The sequence below is a fragment of the Ambystoma mexicanum genome, chromosome 10 (assembly GCF_040938575.1).
Source record: "Ambystoma mexicanum isolate Mex_15411 chromosome 10, UKY_AmexF1_1, whole genome shotgun sequence".
NCBI lineage: Eukaryota > Metazoa > Chordata > Amphibia > Caudata > Ambystomatidae > Ambystoma > Ambystoma mexicanum.
In genome coordinates, this window is record NC_090932.1 from 65,993,782 (window position 1) to 66,013,539 (window position 19,758).

The window sequence follows — 19,758 nt, forward strand, 5'->3', positions numbered from 1 at the left end:
GGGCTCGAGCCTTGATAAGCGCAGGCGTAAAGGGAGTGTTGAGGGTGGAAGGCTTTTTAGTATGTGAGAGTTTTAAAGGAGCCAATGTCTCAAATGCGTGATCCACAGCTGATCTAATGCCAGAAATAAAATGGTCAAGGGGCATATTTTCTTCAAGGGAAGGTAATAAGGGGAGGACCAAAGCATGAAAAGCTTTGTGAGTGACCTTGCGTGAATTCTGAGATAGGCGAGGTAAGGGGGACTGCTGGTTGCTGGTTAGTGCAGTCTGATGGTCAAAAGAGACAAGATGATGTTCTGACCAAATACAGTTATCGACCTTAATGTTCATGGTCATGAGATTTTTGGACAAGACCCAATCCATGGTATTACCTCCTGTATTTATTTATTTTATTTATTTATTCGCATTTGTATAGCGCACTTGCAGCCCATGGACATCGAGGCGCTGTTACAAGTAAGTGTTGGATTCTTAATTCAGCAGATATGCATGAGACCAGAGGTCTTATGGATACAAAATTGCAGGCATAGTTGCAGGTGAGGCATGATATTCATAATACAGTAACAGAATGCATTCAGGTACGTTTCATACAAAGAGCTTGGTTTTAACAGCTTTGCGGAAGGCTTGGTGGGATTCAATCATTCTGATGTGAGGTGGCAGTGCGTTCCAGTGGGTGGCGGCCCGAGTGGGAAAGCTGGCACTACCAGCGCGCACCTTGCGTGATTTGGGCGTGACAATCGTGTTTGAATAGCACATTCTTAATGGTCTGGTGGCAGAGTGCTTGGTGATTCTTTGGGTCAAGTAGGGTGGAGCAAGTTCATGGAGGCATTTGTGGGTGAGGACGAGTGTTTTGAAAACAATCCTCTCTTTCATCGGAAGCCAGTGTGCCTGTCTTCTCACTTCTGAGATGTGGTCTTTTCTCGCGGTGCCTGTGGCCGCCCTAAGTGCATTATATTGAACTAGCTGAAGTTTGGCCAGGTTCTTATTGGAGGTCCCAACGAGTAGGGTATTACAGTAGTCCAGCCTGGATCCAATTATTGCCCTAGCAATGGTGAGGCAATTCTGGCGTGACAGGAAAGGTCTGGCAGCGTTGAGGACATTCGAGTAATAGGCTGAGGAGGAGGCAATGGCATTGACCTGTCTATCCATTGACAAGTCGGAGTCTAGGTAGACTCCGAGTGTCTTCACATGTTTGGAGACCTTGATGGGAATGTTGTCAATAGTGAAGGAAGTGTACTGTTCACCGAGGTTCCCCGACGTGGAAGGTGCTCCTATGAGGAGGAGTTCGGTTTTTTCACTATTAAGGCATAGCCAGTTATCTGCCATCCATGATTGGATAGTGGAGTAGATGGTGGTAAGAGTTTTAGTATCCGCCAGGTAATCGCCTGTGAGTGGGATGAGGACCTGGGTGTCATCCGCATAGTTTGTATACGAGATGCCCAGGGAGTCAAGGATGCTGAACAGTGGCCTCGTGAAGAGGTTGTAAAGCGTGGGCGCGATACATGAGCCCTGAGGCACACCGCAGGTGATGTGGCTAGGGGTGGCACAGGCTGAGTCGGAGAAGACTTTCATGGCCCTTTCTTGGAGGAAGGAGGTAATCCATTCGCAAGCTTTGGGGGAAAAGTTAGCTTGGGTAGCTAGATGGTGACACAAGGTGTTGTGGTCCACCAGGTCAAAGGCGGCGGATAGATCCAGGAGCAGAAGGAGAGCAGGTTTCCCTGCATCTCTTAGATCGTCCATTTGGTTCTTTAGGTCCAAGAGAGCCGTTTCGGTACCGTGTCGTGGGCGGAAGCCAGATTGCCGCAGGCCGAGGAGACGGTTTTCTTCAAGGAACTTTTGGACTTGCAGGTAAGCTGCCTTGTCCAGGATTTTCAGCAGGAAGGGTACAGTGGTGATAGGTCGATAGTTCCCCAGGATCGTTGGGTCCAGCGAGGGTTTTTTGAGGAGTGGGCGTACCCAGGCCTCCTTAAGTCCCGTTGGAACGTGGCCGGACTGGAAGGATGAATTAATGAATGCTGTGAGAAATGGAGCTAGGATCTGTGCTGAGTCTTTAATGAGACTAGCTGGACAAGCATCTCCCTTACAGTTGGAAGGTTTGATGAACTTGAGCAGGGCGATGACTTCGTGCTCAGTAATATCTTTGAAGTCAAAAGATGGAGAGGGATTAGTGGTGGAGGGTGTGGTGGGTTGACTATGCAGGTTAGCTATGAGGCGGGAAAGGGCTTTTTGGTGGCCACGAATTTTAGTTTGAAGAGTGTTAAGCTTGTCTAGCATTGCGGATTGAATGCTATTGCACCAGTTGTCATCTTTGATAAGAGCGGGAGGAGGAGAGGATGGTTTTTCCAGTTCCCTGAATATGGTGAAGATTTCCTTTGACCCCGATTTGGCGTCATAGATCCTAGCGTTGAAGGAGGCAGCTTTAGCTAGGGTGATGTTAGTTTTGTAGGATTTAGAGATGACTTTGAACGCATTTTTGGTGGTTTCTGAAGGGTTAGCTTTCCAGGTGGAGAGGGCAGTCCTCTTTTGCGCACGTTGTTCAAGGAGTTCTTTGGAGAACCATGAATTAGCGTGTTTGGTTTTCTTGGCTTTTTTGAGGGTCGGTGGCGCAACGGCGTCAACTGCTTGGGTGATGACTTCTTTGAAAGTGTTGGCTAGGGTTTCTGGGTTGTTGGAGAATGGGGCCTGCAAGGCCGGGTTGCGGAAGTAGGGTGCTAAATTCTCGACTGTGAGCTGGCGGGAGCTCCTGGCGAGAGTAGCTGGGCAAGGGGCGGGAGGTGAGTTGGTCTGTTTTTTGGTGCGAAGGTTGAATTGGATGTAATGGTGGTCAGACCATGGGATGGGCGTGTTTTCCGTGACAAGTAGTGAGCAGCTATGTTGACTGATCCAGTCGAGGGTGCGCCCTTTGATGTGGGTGGAGTCAGAGACAGATTGCGCAAAGCCCAGGGTAGATAGGGCGTTCTTGAGGGTTTTGGCATGGGGGTCCTTGGGGTCATTGGGCCCCAGGTTGAAGTCGCCCAGGAGTATGACCTGGGAAGTCTTTTTGATGTTGTTGGACAGTGCGAAGATGATGGTGTCATGGAAGTCAGTGCAAGGACCCGGAGGTCTGTAGACAATGTGCACAGTTATGGTGCAGTTAGGAGAAACATTAATTTTGAGTGGGAGGTAGTCACTATTGTGGTCAAGTTGCCCTGCCATTTCCCTAATAGCAAAGGATTCCCTGGCGATGAGGGCCACGCCACCACCTCTCTGAGAGGTGCGGTCCTTCCTGAATATGGAGTACCCAGATAGCCAGAGATAGTGCCGGGCCTGAACTTTCATTGAGCCAGGTTTCTGTGAGGAATAGGAGGTCGAGATTGTCCTTAATGATCAGGTCGTTGATGTCGAGGGCGTGGGCAGGTACGGAGCGAGCGTTGAGCAGGGCGCAACTAAGGGTGTGGACCGTTGGAGGTGTGATGGAAGTGGGTGGTCTGGGGGGGGTAGTGGGTGGGTCAGGGATAGAGGGTAGTATGTTTTTAGACTTGGTTGTGGTGTCAGCACTAGGCATAACAGGCAATGCAGAAACAACATTGGGCATAAGGGCAGCAGTATCAACAGTGTCAACAATATCTACATTTGGCATGGGGGCATCACTAGGCATAACAGGCAATGCAGAAACAACATTGGGCATAAGGGCAGCAGTATCAACAGTGTCAACAATATCAACATTTGGCATGGGGGCATCACTAGGCATAACAGGCGGTACATAATCCACATGAGGTATAAGTGCAGCAGAGACAGTAGTGGCAACATTGGGCTTGTAAGCATCATTTGGCCTGGGCGTGGATGGTAGTTCCGCGACAGTGTTAGTAATGGGCCTTTTGATTTGGGCGTCTGATGAGTTTGGGCGGAGATGAGGTGCAATGGCTTCAGTGTACAATGGTGCCATGGTGCAGGCAGGCCTGTGGGGCACAAGAGTGTCATCCAGGTAGGTCGAGTTAGAGTTGTGCCTGCGTGACGGCGGCAAACATCTGAGACCTACCTTTAGGTTACGGTCTACTATATTCGGGGTGTAGGTGATAGTGGGGCGGGTGCGCGACCGGAGTCGTGCGTTTCTGAAGCTGCACGGCACTGTGCGCAAAGTAGTAGGGAGGGCCTTCCCCCATGATGGGGGGGAGATGCAGATATTAAGGCAAGTGGCCTTACCTTGTGTGGGGCAGCATAATAGCGCCTTGCGCGCCGTCGAGCAGCGGAGAGCTGCAGAGAGCGGCGTCGGCCTTTGCCAACGGCCTTCGCCAGACTGCGGCTTTGCCTGCCGGTCTGCCTCCTCTCCCTTTAAAGCAGGAGAGGAGGGGCTGGCGGGCGCGGCAGGCAGATCAGCTGTGCTGGGACCAGCTGTGCGGAGTCTCGCTGTGTGGGAGGGGCTCTGCTCCTCCATGTGCACCGCGGGCCGGGCCGCGTGCATCCCAATGGCGGCGGGGTGGGGGCTGCAGCTGTGGTTCCTGGGGGGGTTCCTGGCGTGAGGCCCTCGCAGCGGAGCTGCAGAGAGCGGCGTCGGCCTTTGCCAACGGCCTTCGCCAGACTGCGGCTTCGCCTGCCGGTCTGCCTCCTCTCCCTTTAAAGCAGGAGAGGAGGGGCTGGCGGGCGCGGCAGGCAGATCAGCTGTGCTGGGACCAGCTGTGCGGAGTCTCGCTGTGTGGGAGGGGCTCTGCTCCTCCATGTGCACCACGGGCCGGGCCGCGTGCATCCCAATGGCGGCGGGGTGGGGGCTGCAGCTGTGGTTCCTGGGGGGGTTCCTGGCGTGAGGCCCTCGCAGCGGAGCTGCAGAGATCGGCGTCGGCCTTTGCCAACGGCCTTCGTGTAGGGGCCTTAATTTGTTGACGAAAATCTACAGTGTGCGGAGACTCCATAAGAGATATAACCTCACAATCCGTAGGCTTGTTCCCAGAGATTAAAATCTCCCAGGATAATAGTGGGAGAGTGTAGCTTGCAAGAGTTTCCAAGGAACGCTAATAAGTGTTCCTCAAACAATGGTTTCCATTGTTTGTAGTGTAGTTATCCATATACACTAATAGAACTCTAAATCAATAAAGAAGTGTGAATATTTTGTAGTAGCTAGGTTTAACACTGAGGGCCTCATTACAAGCGTGTCAGTAAACTCACTGGCACCCTTGTTTAAGGACCCCCACACTGCCTGCCAGGGCTGCTGTGCCTGACAGGTCCAGTCTGCTGGGCGCAGTGTCCCCGGCAGGCAGAGTCACAATGGAAGCACAGGCACCATGAGCAACAGTGCCGGTGCTTCCGAGTCTCCATTCCCATGGAGGCCCATGGGACTCCATGGGAATGGGGAATTACATAATCCGGTGCCTGATTTCCGTGCCGCCGGGACTTGTAATATCCCGGTGGCACTGGGAAGTCAGGTGCTGGATACGGTTTTACAGGGTTGGCGGCAACCCGCTGGTGGCACCGGCGGGTTACTGACAACCTCGCAATGAGGAACTGAGTCTTAAAACCAGTGATCTCACCGCTGTACCACCAGTGTAAAGACTGGAGGGGGGTATCTGTACTTCTGCCCTCTAGATGCTAGGGTGAAGGCACAGAGCACCCCAGTCAGGGCTCTCAATTTGGTAGCAATGGACGAGCAACCAGGCTTAAGCTTTTAGCAGTCGATGCAGGCTGGTTCTTAAGTACAGTGTTTCCCCAAGTCCCCACAAAGAATGTCCACACACTTTGTTAGGTGATAACACAGCTTCTTTATATAAAATAAGGTTTGCTACCCAAGCATAAACATAAATATAATAACACTTTGTACATGGAAATGCTTATTCAAAGAATGGCCAATATATATACATTATATGTGGTACCACACAATGCTTAAATCCAGTAAGAAACACACTAACTGCAGACAGTTTTAAACTGACGTGAATTCTTTAATAAGGTGTACTAACAAAGAATAGGGAAGAAAGACAGGTTAGTTGTGAACAGTGACAGAATGCTTTCTTTAGACTAGATACACAATTGTGTGTGAGGATACCCTCACCTGGGCAACCTGTAATGGAAACATTAGGGAGTAACTTATATTGGGCCTCATTACGACCCAGGCGTTAAGGGTTAACGCCGTCGTTAACCCTTAACGCTTATTCTGATTTTAACGGCTGCTCTTAAAATCCATGGCGCTAACCTGCCATGATGCTAATTGCGTAATTAGCGCCTTCCCCACTCCCATTATGCCCTATGGGGCAAAAATGGGAATGGGGAAGGGAAAATGGGAAATGGGGATTTACCGCCCCACTCACCTTGGAATGGGGCGGTAAATCCGCCATCCACCATGGTGTAAACATAGTTTACACCATGGTGGTAAAGTTGGCGCAATTAGCGCCTGGGTCGTAATGACCCCCATTGTCTTTTACAGCCCAGTCCAATAATGCTCAATAACCTTGTACTTTCTTTTAAAAGGTTCTACCACCGGAAGGTACCTGAGAAGCCACATGAGAACAGGATCAAAGACAAATATAGGACCCTGAATGATTCCTCTGGCTAGAAGATGCTCTTCCTCGTCACAGTACCTTTGGTGCCTTAACAGGCGAAGTGGCAGATTTTCTCGGTTTCACTCGACTGTTCACTCCGAGGATGTACCCCACTTGGAAGAAAGAGCCACTGAGATACTGAGTCCATGAATAAAAAGGAACCAAAGTCTTTCGAAAGGGCAGTAGTTTGGCTCTTCGCTTCGCTCTCCTTTGGTCGACGATTTATCCAACTGTAGGAATCCTGTGAAACTTGCTGTGGTCTCATGAAAGGCTTGGCACATGAAGATAAGACCCCTGGGACCCTTCGATGACTTCTGATGGCGACGGTTGCATAGGTCAAATTTGGTGTTGGGTTTTGGATTTACACGGTTATCTGACTTTCAGTTCTACGGTGCTGCAGCCAAAGCACAGATATCTTGACAGCTTCTGGCAACCTGTACTCGACCACTGGAGTAGACCAAGTGTGGACCACTGGGACATTTTCGCTTGCTTCTGGCGGTTGGAAACCCAACGACGGACATTCCTCTGCCCCCAGCGACTGTGGACTCTCTCCGGTGGGAAAAAGTGGTCAGTGATGATGGCAAGGATGTCTTTTGAAATGTTACAGGAAGTTTGGAACTTTTGCAGCTCTTTGTGTCCAGCCGCACTATGCCAGACTGCAACAGGGCTTCCAACGGTCATGAAATGCACCTGCGGACCCTGGGTGACACCAATGGACTTTTCTGACTTGAGATGTCTGGGCACTCCTCTTCAGGACTCACAAAGACCCCTTCTCCGGACGGTAGGCACACAGGACTGGCTTCCAGGGTACTTTGGATGAAAAGCATCAGGTCTGCACGATGTTCCTCATAGCTTAAAAGAGGTCTCCTTTGCTGGTCCTCTCTGGATCAGTCCTTGGGAGACACAGCAGCTTTCGGATTACATTGAAGAAATTGCAGCAGCAGACCTCTCCTCCAGCTGGGCTTCAAGGAACAGCTTTTTCTTTCTAAGCTTCAACTTCAGCTTCTGAACAAATTGGCAAGTGAGAGGCCCCAGATATACAAATCTGTCCCGCATTCACTCTGGCTGAGCCAGGCTCAGTCAGCCAATCACACAGTAGGGCATTCATGCAGGCAGGCAGCCAATCAGGCTCACAGGCAGTCAGGCCATTCACACCACCCAGACACACATAACAAATAATGTGGATTTGGGTAAGCACCCAGCCTTTAAGCACACTACACTGCATTCATGTCAGTTTCAGGCAGGGCTGTCACAGTCATTGTGTCGCGCACTCAGAATTCAGACACCCACAACAGAGAATGTAAGTTGACTCTGAACTCCATTCACACAGGTACCACCCCTACGGTGTACCCACAACACACAGCCCCTGGCTCCAGTCAGTCTGACAGGGGTCAACCCAGAACCACATTTGGTATTTCCACCCTACAGCCAGTCAGGAGGAAAGGGAAGGAACAGAGACATATATTGTGTTTCCACCCAATAGCCGCTCAGGAGGAAAGGAACAGAGATAGGGCTTCCCAGGACTTTGGTAAACAAGGTAAAAGGCAATAGAAACTAAGAGGCCACAGTGACCATCTTGCCTTTGTGTGGGAATCCATTGATTCTTATGAAGGGACTGGGTATCCCAAAAAGGGAGGACACTCAGAGCCACTGCCAAGTCAGCATGTAGCTGCCACCAGGCCATACCCCGCTCTGTGGGCAACACACCGATGCCCAAAAACACACATAAGGGCTACAAGGGTGTACACCCACCCATGGGTGCCAAAAGGATATCCAATTTGGTGCTGTGCACCAAAAGATACAATGAAGATCTGCACTGCCAGTGGTCCAAGCTGGACCTCAGTGGCAGAACACATACAGAATACACGCACAGAGGTGGTAGTACCAGGCCTAGGAGGCACTGTCCCTCCATAAGGCATTTCCAGCATCACAACCCCACTAATGATCATTCATCACAGGAGCTGTGGCAAAAAATACAGCTGATTGAAATATGTTTTAGGACATTATACCACTTGAGGGCTTGAAAAGCGACAGGCAGGAAATAGAAGGCACACAGACATTACTGGAAGATGTGGTTGAAGAGAAAACTGGCAACGGCCTTCCAGTGTCTATGGAATTTCCCCCACCAGGGTCAGGGATGAACATAACCCAGTTTCCTTCAGCCAGTCCAATGAGTCATCATCTCCATCTACAGGTGGAGAGAGCCAAGGCAATGTGGTGTTTGCAATATGGTTGACTTTAGAGAGTACACCTAAAAAAACTTATGATCGATTATGTTACAACTGCCACTGCTCCCATAAATGATTACAAAGAAGAGGAAACTCTAAAATAAAACTTTCAAAAATTGTATTCTGAATTCTGTTTGTACATAAATCAATGAATCTAATCCACTCATCACAACACAAAAAAAATCCAATATGGCATTTTGATATGATCCGGAAAACACTCTCAAACAGTCATTCCTCCAGTTCCTCTATAACAATGCAGCATTTACTAATTTCAGAACATAAGAACTGCAGTGAACTAAGCAGCATTTTTATTATATTTTCTTAGAATATGTCAGAATAAACAGAAAAGGATATTGAGGTCTTGAATGATATCCAGAGAGCCCCTTCCCTGATAAAGACTGAATTGAATAAGTGAATATTTGAATGTTGGACTAAACGTGCATTGGAAGTTCACTACTGTGTGGGACTGTGAGGGGTCCGAAATGAAAACTGCACACAAAGTTGTCATATTCACATTTCATTAAACAAAAAGGGGTTGGGAAAATACCTCTCTAGACCTATTCTACAGAGGAACGTCCCCGCCTAGAAACTAAAGCTAATGGGTTTTCTGCATCAGGATGTCAGTTATCGAAGTAATCCATCCTTGTGTCCAAAGCTCCTCATCCTGACCCTCACACTACAAACAAAAACAAAAGGTGCAAGGAAATGTCTTTATGTTGATGTTGGAAACACGTGTTAAAAAATGAAGCAAAAGGATGACTCCTAAGAAAATGTTCTCCAAGGTAAAGATCCTTGGATTCAGATAGTGGTCCCCTTTCCCTGGATTTTTAGATATGATGGAAAAAATGTCTCTTTTAGCTAAAAGTTCCTTTGTGTCTCACATGAACTCACATGGACTCACAAAGTTCTTGTTTAAACAATACGGTTTGTAACAGTCTTTCTGTAGTCATTTTGATAACTTTGCAGATCGCCTGGTATACTCCCCTGCAAGGCATCTTCATCAATTTCAGCTGCCTGGTGTACTCGCCTGCCAAAATGTTTCTTTAGGATTTTGAGATTCCCTGGTATACTCCCCTGCCAGGAATCTTTATACAATTTCAGCTGCCTGATGCACTCTCCTGCCAGGACTTTTCTTATGTGTTTCACAATTCTTTGGTTATCACAGTACTTTGGTTATACCACAACAGCATATACCGTGAGGTACTTAGTATATTTGCCTTTGGTAACACTTTTTCAAACTTCTCCCCACATTGGCATCTCAGAGATCTATACTTGATTGGGGTTTGCCTTTATAATTTGTCTTATCTGCCTTCAAACATTCTTCTTATTGCTTGTTGAATGTATTCTTAATCTTCTCTGCATTCAAACAAACTTGGTCTTTGTGCTTTGCCTTGTCTGAATTCAAATATTCTTCTTATTGGGTGCTGAATTCTCTCTTTTTCTTGACTGCATTTAAACAAACTTTGTGTATTTTCTGCATCAGCAATCTTGTACTATTCACTGTCTCTGATGCTGCTCGCACCTCTGCAATGTGGTTCATTCACCGCCTTCCAGTTTGGAGTGTGCAGACGTTCTTCCGGCATCCTATGTGGCTCCACTGTCACACGTCAGACTTCCTTCTTGGCCCGGGCTGGAGAACGCTGTCATGTTGAGCGGCCCCACCTCCTGGAGCTCTGCTGCGGCTCCCAGTGTTCTTGCTCACACGCAGTGCTTCTCCTCCTTTCCCAGCAGTCTTCTCCATTTCACCAGCTCCGTTGAGTGCCTCGCGTTTGTGAGCCTCAGCCTGGGCAGCAACATCTCCTCCTCAACTGCTCAACTTGATAGGGTGGGTGCCTTCTTTAAATGTATTGCGAACTGAACGTGTGGAAAAACAACTAGTCTGAATGTTGTACTTTGAGCACCTGTCATTTTGCACAAACTCTCTCACCCTCCTCCTCTCAGTACCTGAGTGATTTTGGAAGTTGGGGTCCATGGATATCATTGGACATTTAACTCTTAAATGGTTTCTCTCGAGGATTTCACATAAAGACACATTAAAAACAAAAGGTGATATCTGTGGGTTATTGGTGTTTGGGCCAAAGGTGGAGGCCTAACTAGAATGACAATTGGCCATTAAGAACTCGAGTATCTGTGGTCTTCCTCATGGGAAAAGGGGGGATACAGCATCTTGGCCTATGGAGTCAATTCCCCCGTAGTTGTCTCCCCCATGTGATCCTCCCTCATAAAAGCACCCCCAGGGTCAGGATCAGGTAATGGCTGCCATCTCCTGGCCACAGGGGAGGAAGTCACCAATGGGGAATCCATGATGACTCAATTGGATTCATCACAGGGACACACATTGTTATAGAGGAGTTGTGAAGATTGATGCCCACTCTACCACTGGGATAAGTCAGAAATGTTGAACTCACTATGTGGCCAATATAAATTGAGAGGATGTTTTAATTTAACAAGGAATGAATGTGCTAAGTTGGTTTTTGAACAGAGGAATGATTGGTTGATAGGGCTCTCCAGATCATGGCAAAGGACTCTATTTGATCTTTGTTTTGTGCTGTGATCTATGTAGTACACTGTTTGATTTTTGTTCAACTAGAATTTTGATAATTCAGAATAAGAATTTTAAAAGGTTTACTTTGCAGATTCTTCTTCTCTGTAAACATTATGGATGACCTTGAATCTCCTATGTATTGAGTTGAGAACCTTTCTTTGTAAACACTGCTCTCATAGGCGGCAGTTCGAAATATGTGACTGCCACTACAAGAAATAGAAGTTTAATATGCCTACTATACCCAGATTTATGAAGGATTTTAGATGTTTCCTGCCCTGGGTTAGTATTGTAAAAGTCTGTGTACAGTAGTAACAAAGGGTCAGTTTGCATCCAGTGTTCAATTATATCACCAATGTTATTCAACTTGCAGGTGGAGTGTTATAACCCACTGGGTATTCACTATTCATCTGTGCTCAGATTGTTGCAGGCTTTACCTGAGGGTGTCCTCTTTGGAGAACATTCTTGCAGGGGTTGACTGGTCTGTAGGGAACAATGGGGATGTACCAGTAGGCCTCAGCTCCCTGGGCCTCTTTTGTGTGGTAACCTATTTTATTTCCAAATGTTCTCATAGGAAAAGGGTGGCTGAAAATGAGTAATATGGGAACACTTGGAGAATTATTTCCAGGGTCTGTTGTGGTTCCCGGTCTACCCCTGCAATCTCATCCTAATAGCCTTCTTATTTAAACTCCTGATGAATTTGCCCACTCTCAAATCCAAATGTATCTGAAATGGAATATCTTTTACTAGCCTCTAACTCAGATACAGTGGCTTTTGAAAAATGTCCAGCGCTAGCCAAACTTCGTAGATTGGTCAAATAAAGGAGATGACCCGGGAAGTTCTTGGGATGTGGCGTTTACTCTTACATCCATTGACATTCTCTTATTGCCGCTCTCTCCAAATATGCATTATGAGTTGAACAAGCATTTTAGGGAGTGGACAGACAGATACCAGTTTTCCTTGCCTTTGATAAACTGGTATGCTAAGGAAACTGGAGGTACCATGCCCTTGGTCAGATGTATGAATTTACGTACAGTAACAACACATAATTTTTCAGATGATAGAAGCAAAGAGTGAGAAATCAACCACACGCCATCATTTTGATGTGCGTTCCAACACACATCTACTGTGAATGTTAACGTTCCTTTGCATGCAGTCAAGGCTGCCATATCAATGTATCTCCGTTGCCCATCTTAAAAACCTGTAGACATCATCGTGAACGTGCCTTAGCCCAAAGGGGTATTAGCAATAAACACTGCACAGTTTCACTTGAAAAGTTGCTTACCTGTGTACGTACTAACTGAGCTGCCAGCTCCCTGCAAAGCTTGATCTCCAGAGAGCGCTGAGACATGGAATGTGTAGAGATTTCCAGGTATCAGATGAGGGATCGACACTGCTTCAAGATCCACAATCACAACTCCGGCAGGATCCCCTGATATATTTACCACATAAAAGCTTCTGTTGCCATTGGGTGGAGGCCAGGTCAGAGACACGGAGTCGACGGACACGTTGATGACATCGACCTCTGTGATCACATTTGGTACTGCAATGAAAGACAGAATGTTGCTTTGCATTTAATTGACAACAGAACATGAAAGATAGAAACAGCATTTATATATTCTCAAATTTAATAAATAATAACATTTTTTATTGTGATTAGTTCAGATTGAACTTTGCACAAAAGAAAACATTTAATAAAATTGAATGCAATACACATCCATAAAATCGATACAATTCATTTCAGATTTCAGATGTAATTTTACGAACGTTTCCAAAATCTAATATTGAACATTAAACATTGCTAGAATAAAACTGTTAATTTAGAAACATCAAACTTGGTGGAGTTAAATTCAATATTGCCGCAGCCATCTCTCCACCCCTAATTTGTTACAAACCCTTAAATATTTTGAGGATAACTTAGCTCCCCTTACGAATACCTCATCCTGAAATGATTACCTTATCGGGCAGCTGTGACAGTAATAATAGTTTCTTCACCTGTAACCAAACCTGATATAAGGCAATTTGTGAAGAATTGTTGAGCATATTTAGGCAGTAATCCCAAAAAGATTTGGCTACAATAGCCTCATACCTGTGAACGAGGCTCACAAGGTTAGTCATATATATAGGGCCTGGTTGCAGACACTGGGTAAGCATATACCTAGCAGTTTCAGCTTTGTCAGGCAGCCCACAGATACGACATACCTTAGCAACTATGCCCATCTCCGTCTGTGGACAGCCAGGACTGGTAATTGGTGTGTCAGTAGCTGCAGTAGAAATTGCCTTATTGCAGGATCTGGGCACAATAACAAGTATGGCTGGGTCCTCCTATAACGATGCACCACATGGCACACAGCATCATATCCCTTTATTTTCTAAAGGTGGGTATAGTTAGTACACCAGCCCCACTTGTTAATTGCCTCTTAAAATACTTTTTCTAATAAATGTAAGGTGTACCTTTGCTGAAATCTGGGATCCAGTTAACATCAATAAAAATAGCTTTGTTCAGGGACTTATAATTGGAACTCTTAAATCTGGCTACCCCATCATAACTTTGGCCCAGGCCTGGCAATAACTTACAGGCAGCGCAAGATCTATATGGATGTACAGGTAGCCTCCAGCACAAATTGCCTTTCCCTTCAATAAAGTTGAGACCAAATTAAACTAAGGTAGTAAAAAATCCCCTGAGATCTAAGTAGTGGGAATATTAAATGACAACATGATTTATTTGGGCATTCTATTTGAATGTAATCATATTTGAAGAGGGAAGGTATTGCTTGAAAATGGTGGCGTAACAGGAAACACTGCTTCAGGGGTGAATGTATTGAAAGGTGACTCAAGTATGGGAAACATTGTCGATAAGGTAAAAGTGTGTTTAAAACATTTCAAGCAAGGGAAATTGGACACACTTTCAATTGTAATGTAGACTTATTTTAAATCCTTTTTCTTGTTTACCATTTATCTTTTTATAATTTTTATATTTTGTTCAGGCTAACACATCATGGGCTGGGTGAATTTAATGCACTAACAACCAAAACGGAAGTTTAATTCGTAAAATTCTCTTTAGTGACTAATTATGAATCCCACCCTTTTTCAAAACCGAATGGGATTTTGTAAAAGACAATCTGAAGCGATTCTTAAAACAAGACAATGAGTTTATGACACAAACGAATTGTGTCTTAAGGCAATTAACCTATATGTTACAAAAATAAATTGAGTTGCTTAAAAGGAAACACTTTGCTATTTGTTAAATTCAATCAACTGGAAAATACTCCTCAAATCGATTTGGGGAGAAATACCACAAATGTATACTTTTCAGACTGTTTCAATATTTTATATTTAAGAGAAGTTTACGACTAATTTTTGCAATTCATCAGCCATATACCAAATCGTATTATGTTTAACTGCATTGCATACATTTTACTTGAACAAAATACTGTACTTTTCCAAATTGTAGGAAAGTTACATAATGGGACAGCCTTTCCACCCTCCCCTCCCTCTCTCCTAATACCTCATTCTCTCTGTCACCTCTCACCTGCACCCTAGCTTGCTTCTAATAATTTTCACCAACCACATCCACTGATTTGGCTCCCATTCTCTGGAAATATAACAACCATGTAATTTAGAGTTTAATATGGTCTTATCTGTCATCTCTCTGCAACTGCTCGTTCTCTAATCACATGATAATAAAGTGGCTTCTGTTCTCCCCATCCTAAAAATCCCACTGCTGATCTGAAAAACCCTGCCTATTATTAACCTGTACATGTTCACCCTTTCCATGCTAACATTTCAGGGCGGGTGGTCTTCAACTGGGTAACCAGCTACTTTGAGGCTACAAAACTTTCCAAAACTCTCAAATTTAGGTTCCACAGTCATCAACCATTGAAACAGCCCAAGCTCATGCCTCCCTCTCTGCTGCTCCTGTGAGTACCCCATGCTTCCTAATTACAGTGCTGTCTCTCCACAATACAGTGCACACCTATAATCCATCCACTCCTGTTTCTCCTGCTGCTCCTCCCACTCACCTCTCCCTACGCTTTCTCCAATCACACTACAACGCCCTCCTTACATCTTGAAACTCCCACTACTCCATCTCTCATCCCCCTACTTCCAACAAAGCCGACAAGCTAACCATACCTCCCCTAACACCTATTCATCTTGCCCCCCTTCCTCTGACACCCAACTTCTCTACTCTTCCTTAAAGCATCAACTGAATATTGCACTCTGGAATGCTCAGTCTGTATGAAACACAATGTTCTTTATCACTGAATACTTTCACTCCAGATCTCCTCCTCTAGACCGTCTTGCTATCACTGAAACCTGGATTTCTGCATCTGACACTGACACTCTGGTGGCCCTACATGACTCCAGACAATCCTTCATTCACTCTCTTCAACTGACTGGCAGAGGTGGATGCCTCAGACACCTACTCTCGTCCTGCCTCAATTCCTGCTATCTCCCCCTTTAGTCACACTAATACTGACAAAGTGGTATATCTACTGATGAAGGCTAACCCCTCTTGTGCCCCATCAGACCCTCTTGCTCCTCAGCCAGACACTCCTATTGCCCATTTAGTGGCCTTTCACCTTGCTGAACTCTTTAACCTGTCTTTTGAATACGCTTACTTTGCCTCTATTTACAAAAGACTCATGGTCAGCTATCTCCTAAAAGAGCAAAGGCCTGATCCGAATCTACAGGCTAACTTTCACCCTATGTCTCGCCTTCCACTCTATTCTAAAGTGTTTGAAAGGGTTGTGTTCAACTGTCTTACCAATGTCATCAACATCCACAATCTTCGAGAACCCCTGCAAGCAGATTTCCACTCCTGACACTCCACAGAAACTGCTCTCATGAATGTGTCCAACTTTATCCCCTCTGCTAAACACTCCAACCTATTCTCTATCCTAATTCTCTTTGACCTGTCTACTGCATTTGACACTATCGATCACTCTGATCCTCTTAAAACTCTCTTTCTTCTTGGGATTCGGGATCAAGCCCTTGCCTGGATTGTATCCTAGAAGGAACATCGCCAATTCTCTATCTCCTGGAGCAACAAAATCTATCAACTCAGCCCTCTAACTGTTGGTGTTCCACAAGGCTCTTTCTTGGATCCACTCCTCTCTACTGTCTACAGCTCTGTTCTTGGGGCACTAATCTCCTGCATCGGGTTACTGTACCAACTCTTTGTGGACAACACCCAAATCTTCTTCTGTTTTCCTGAACTCTCCTTTGATCTCTCTATCAACATTTCCAACTGTTTCTCTGCCATTAAATATTGGATGGCTTTGCACTCTCCAATGTTAAACTCTACCAAAACAAAGGTGTTGTTTTTCACTGCCAAATGTGTTCTCTCATCTCTTCCCGTGCCTAACCAGTTCCCACCTCACACTCTCCCCTACTCTTTTCCTGCAAGAACCCTCACCATTATCTATGACCCTTCTCATACCTTCTCTATTTCCATCTCCAAAACCTCAACAGCAGCACGTTCTAACCTACTAAATATTGGGAAATTCAGTCAACTCCTTCCCTTCAACACCACAAAGCATCTATTAACTATGCTTGCCTTCTCTAAACTGGAGTACTGTGTCAGCATCCTCTTTGGTCTCCCCAATTATGCTGTGTGTTCTCTCGACAAGATCATTAACTTCATTACGAGGACTCTCGTTGAGCTCCTAATTCCTTGTACTGTCACCAAGCTTATTGGCTGATGATGGAAAACAGGGCCAGATTCAAATTTCTTCTTCTGTTTCACAAATCTAGTCATGGTACAGCAGTACACTATCTATCCTCCTCAATCTAACCCTACAAGCCTTCTTGTAATCTCTGCTCTGCCTCCTCGACTACCCTCGTGGTTGCTCGCCCTCCTGTGCTTCCGCTGACATCTGATCCTTCTCTCTTCTAGCTCCAGTTGCATGGAATTCTCTTTGAAACTGTACACATGGATTTGCTTTAAACAAAACTAAAAGCCTGCCCCCTTACTTCCGAGTTATCTTCTTAACCTACCTCTCAACTGCCTGCTATCTTACATTTCCCTCCCCTCTAACCTGCCTCTGCCTCTCACTTCCTCTGCTTCCACTCTAGCACTTCATTCATCATGATCACATCACGAGCACAGCTGGCCGTACTGCATGCCTGTCTAATGTTTGGTGTCCTTAATCTATGTATGTCCACGTATGTATTGTCTCTGATGACTGTCCCATTTACTCCCCTCCACAACCTAGTCAAAATCACCAAACTCACCAAATTTCAAGAAGCTCACTGCTTCCTGTCAAATCTGATTTCTTACCTATTGTACGTTCCTTTGTGATCAAAAGAGCATTGTTACTCCTGGCATATAATTAACTACAAAATTTAAAAAATTAAAAAATAAATAAATACATGTCATCTCCTCCACTGCCACCCACTGCAAGCGTGCACATGCTAAACATCAGGATGCTCCATACTCTCCTTTCCTACCACCCAAATAAAATATTCTCCACTTTGCTACTGGGCCAAGTCGACTGCTGGGCGAACCTTCTCATATGTCTCCCTCTACATATCTTTGCTTCACTTGACAAAAGTCTCAGATGATGCCACTCAGACTCTTTACAATCTTCTACTCTCTTCTCCCACCTATCCACAACCTCTGCACTCTCATTGGTTTTCGAAGTTCAACGGGTCCCTCTTCAAATTGCTGCTATTAGTTCTTACAACTAATTATGAACTTCGCGCGCCCTGCCGCACCACCCTTTTACTACCTCTCACCACTCTCCTGCATGCACCCTCCCTCATAGAAAACATCTTAATATCTCCATCCCTGACCAACCCTGCGCTCAGACTCAATTCTGCTATTTTTCTCTCCTCATCCCTCACAACTGGGACTCCTTAGCCCCTGACATCAAAAACATTACCAACATTCAGGCATTCAAGTCAGCCCACAAACTCCAGCCCATCCTACTCTGGGACACTCTTCATCCCCTATTCCACTTCTCACTTACCAGCACTTTTAATATGCTGTAATCTTCCTATAAACACCCGTCTCTTGTTTTAAAATCCTCTGATCAATTACTACTAATGAAAGACCTCTGCTTGTGGGATTGTGCTGGCTACTCTTTAGCTGCTTATGATCAAAACACCATGTTATATTGAATACACATACACAACACATGTGCTGATGTATTAACTGATCAATCAGAAACCAATTCCATACAACCTGGACCCTTTTTTCCTAAACATTATTAGGCAATGCATTCTGCAAATGTGCAGTTGCAACTCCAGTTACATTGTTTACATTGTTTTCTGTGTAAAAACATCAAATAAGTAATCACGAAGCATAGAAGAAATACCTCAGTGGGATGAGAACCCGAATCAGCATTCAAAGGATGTATTGCACAGTATTTATAAGTGTGGATATTGTAGGAGCAGTCACAAAGCAGTAGTGATTTTATACATTTTAGGCAGTTTAATCTTTCAAGCAAAGTTTGCATGAGTATGTTAAGGTAAGTTGCATGTTTTAACCCAAGTGGTGCTGGCAGCTGATAAAAACTGCTTACAAGGTTGCACATTTTTTTTTAAAGAGACCAGACATGTAAATTACCATTATTAGATGTCCAGCTGTTGTTTTTAATGGTTAAGGACTAACTTTCAGAAATGTCAATATGCGCCATGAATACTTTGCAGATAACATACTGGGAGGTATTTACCAAGTGTTTCTTTTGTGACTATGAAAGACAATTCTTCATTAAAGACACTACAGCACTGCCCGAGGGCCTTAAGAGGAGCTATGTGATCTGAGGAACGAAGTTGACCGGCTAATAACTTGTGGTACAGCTCGAGGGTGGGTTTTTGAGGGAGGATCAGTGGGAGGGATTATGCGTGACAGGGCCGCTTCTGCCAGGCGCGGCCTGGGCAAGGAGTGGACCAGTGCATGTGGCAGGTCTCAGCATGGCACTCTTGTGATGACAGGGAGTGCCGCACTGAGATCCCTGCTCCACCATGTAATCACTGGGAATAGTCACATCACTCCCCCTCGTTGGCCAATTTCAGGGCTCATAATGAGATTTCAGAGCCATATTAGCGTGTATAGCCCAGAAATTAACCAATGTTACAATGATTCTTACGCTTGCAAGTTGTCTTTACAAGTGGGCTTTTATAATCCTGTGGAGCAGTTAGAGTCTCATTCTCCTTACATTATTATGTTATCCTTTAGCAGTTAATAGAAACATCAAAAACAATACACCCACTATACAGCACAACAGTGGTGTTTGCTCCCTTCCTCTTTCAGAAAATTTCTCTGAGTGGCGGTGCCTTTCTGTACTTCTCGCATCACACACGTACTCAATAATTGTTTAGCCTTAAAAATATGAAGTACATAAATGTAATGTAACGTAAAGTGCTCGTATATTTGCAAACTTCTTTCATTTTGGCAGCCTCTTGCCATCCCATTAGTACCATCAGGATGCCTAGCGAAGAATCATGTTAACATGTTCACACTAAATAATGGATCTATGCAAC

At 45.3% G+C, this 19,758-nt stretch overlaps 1 protein-coding gene across 1 annotated transcript in view; it reads right to left on the reverse strand.

Moving 5' to 3' along the window:
• The window catches only part of LOC138492813 (tenascin-X-like), a 759,772-nt gene that overhangs the window by 346,259 nt on the left and 393,755 nt on the right, over window positions 1-19,758 (reverse strand). Inside the window, exon 20 of the mRNA XM_069620166.1 lies at window positions 12,554-12,811. Coding sequence (XP_069476267.1) covers window positions 12,554-12,811 — 258 coding nt within the window. The remainder of the gene's footprint in view (window positions 1-12,553; window positions 12,812-19,758) is intronic.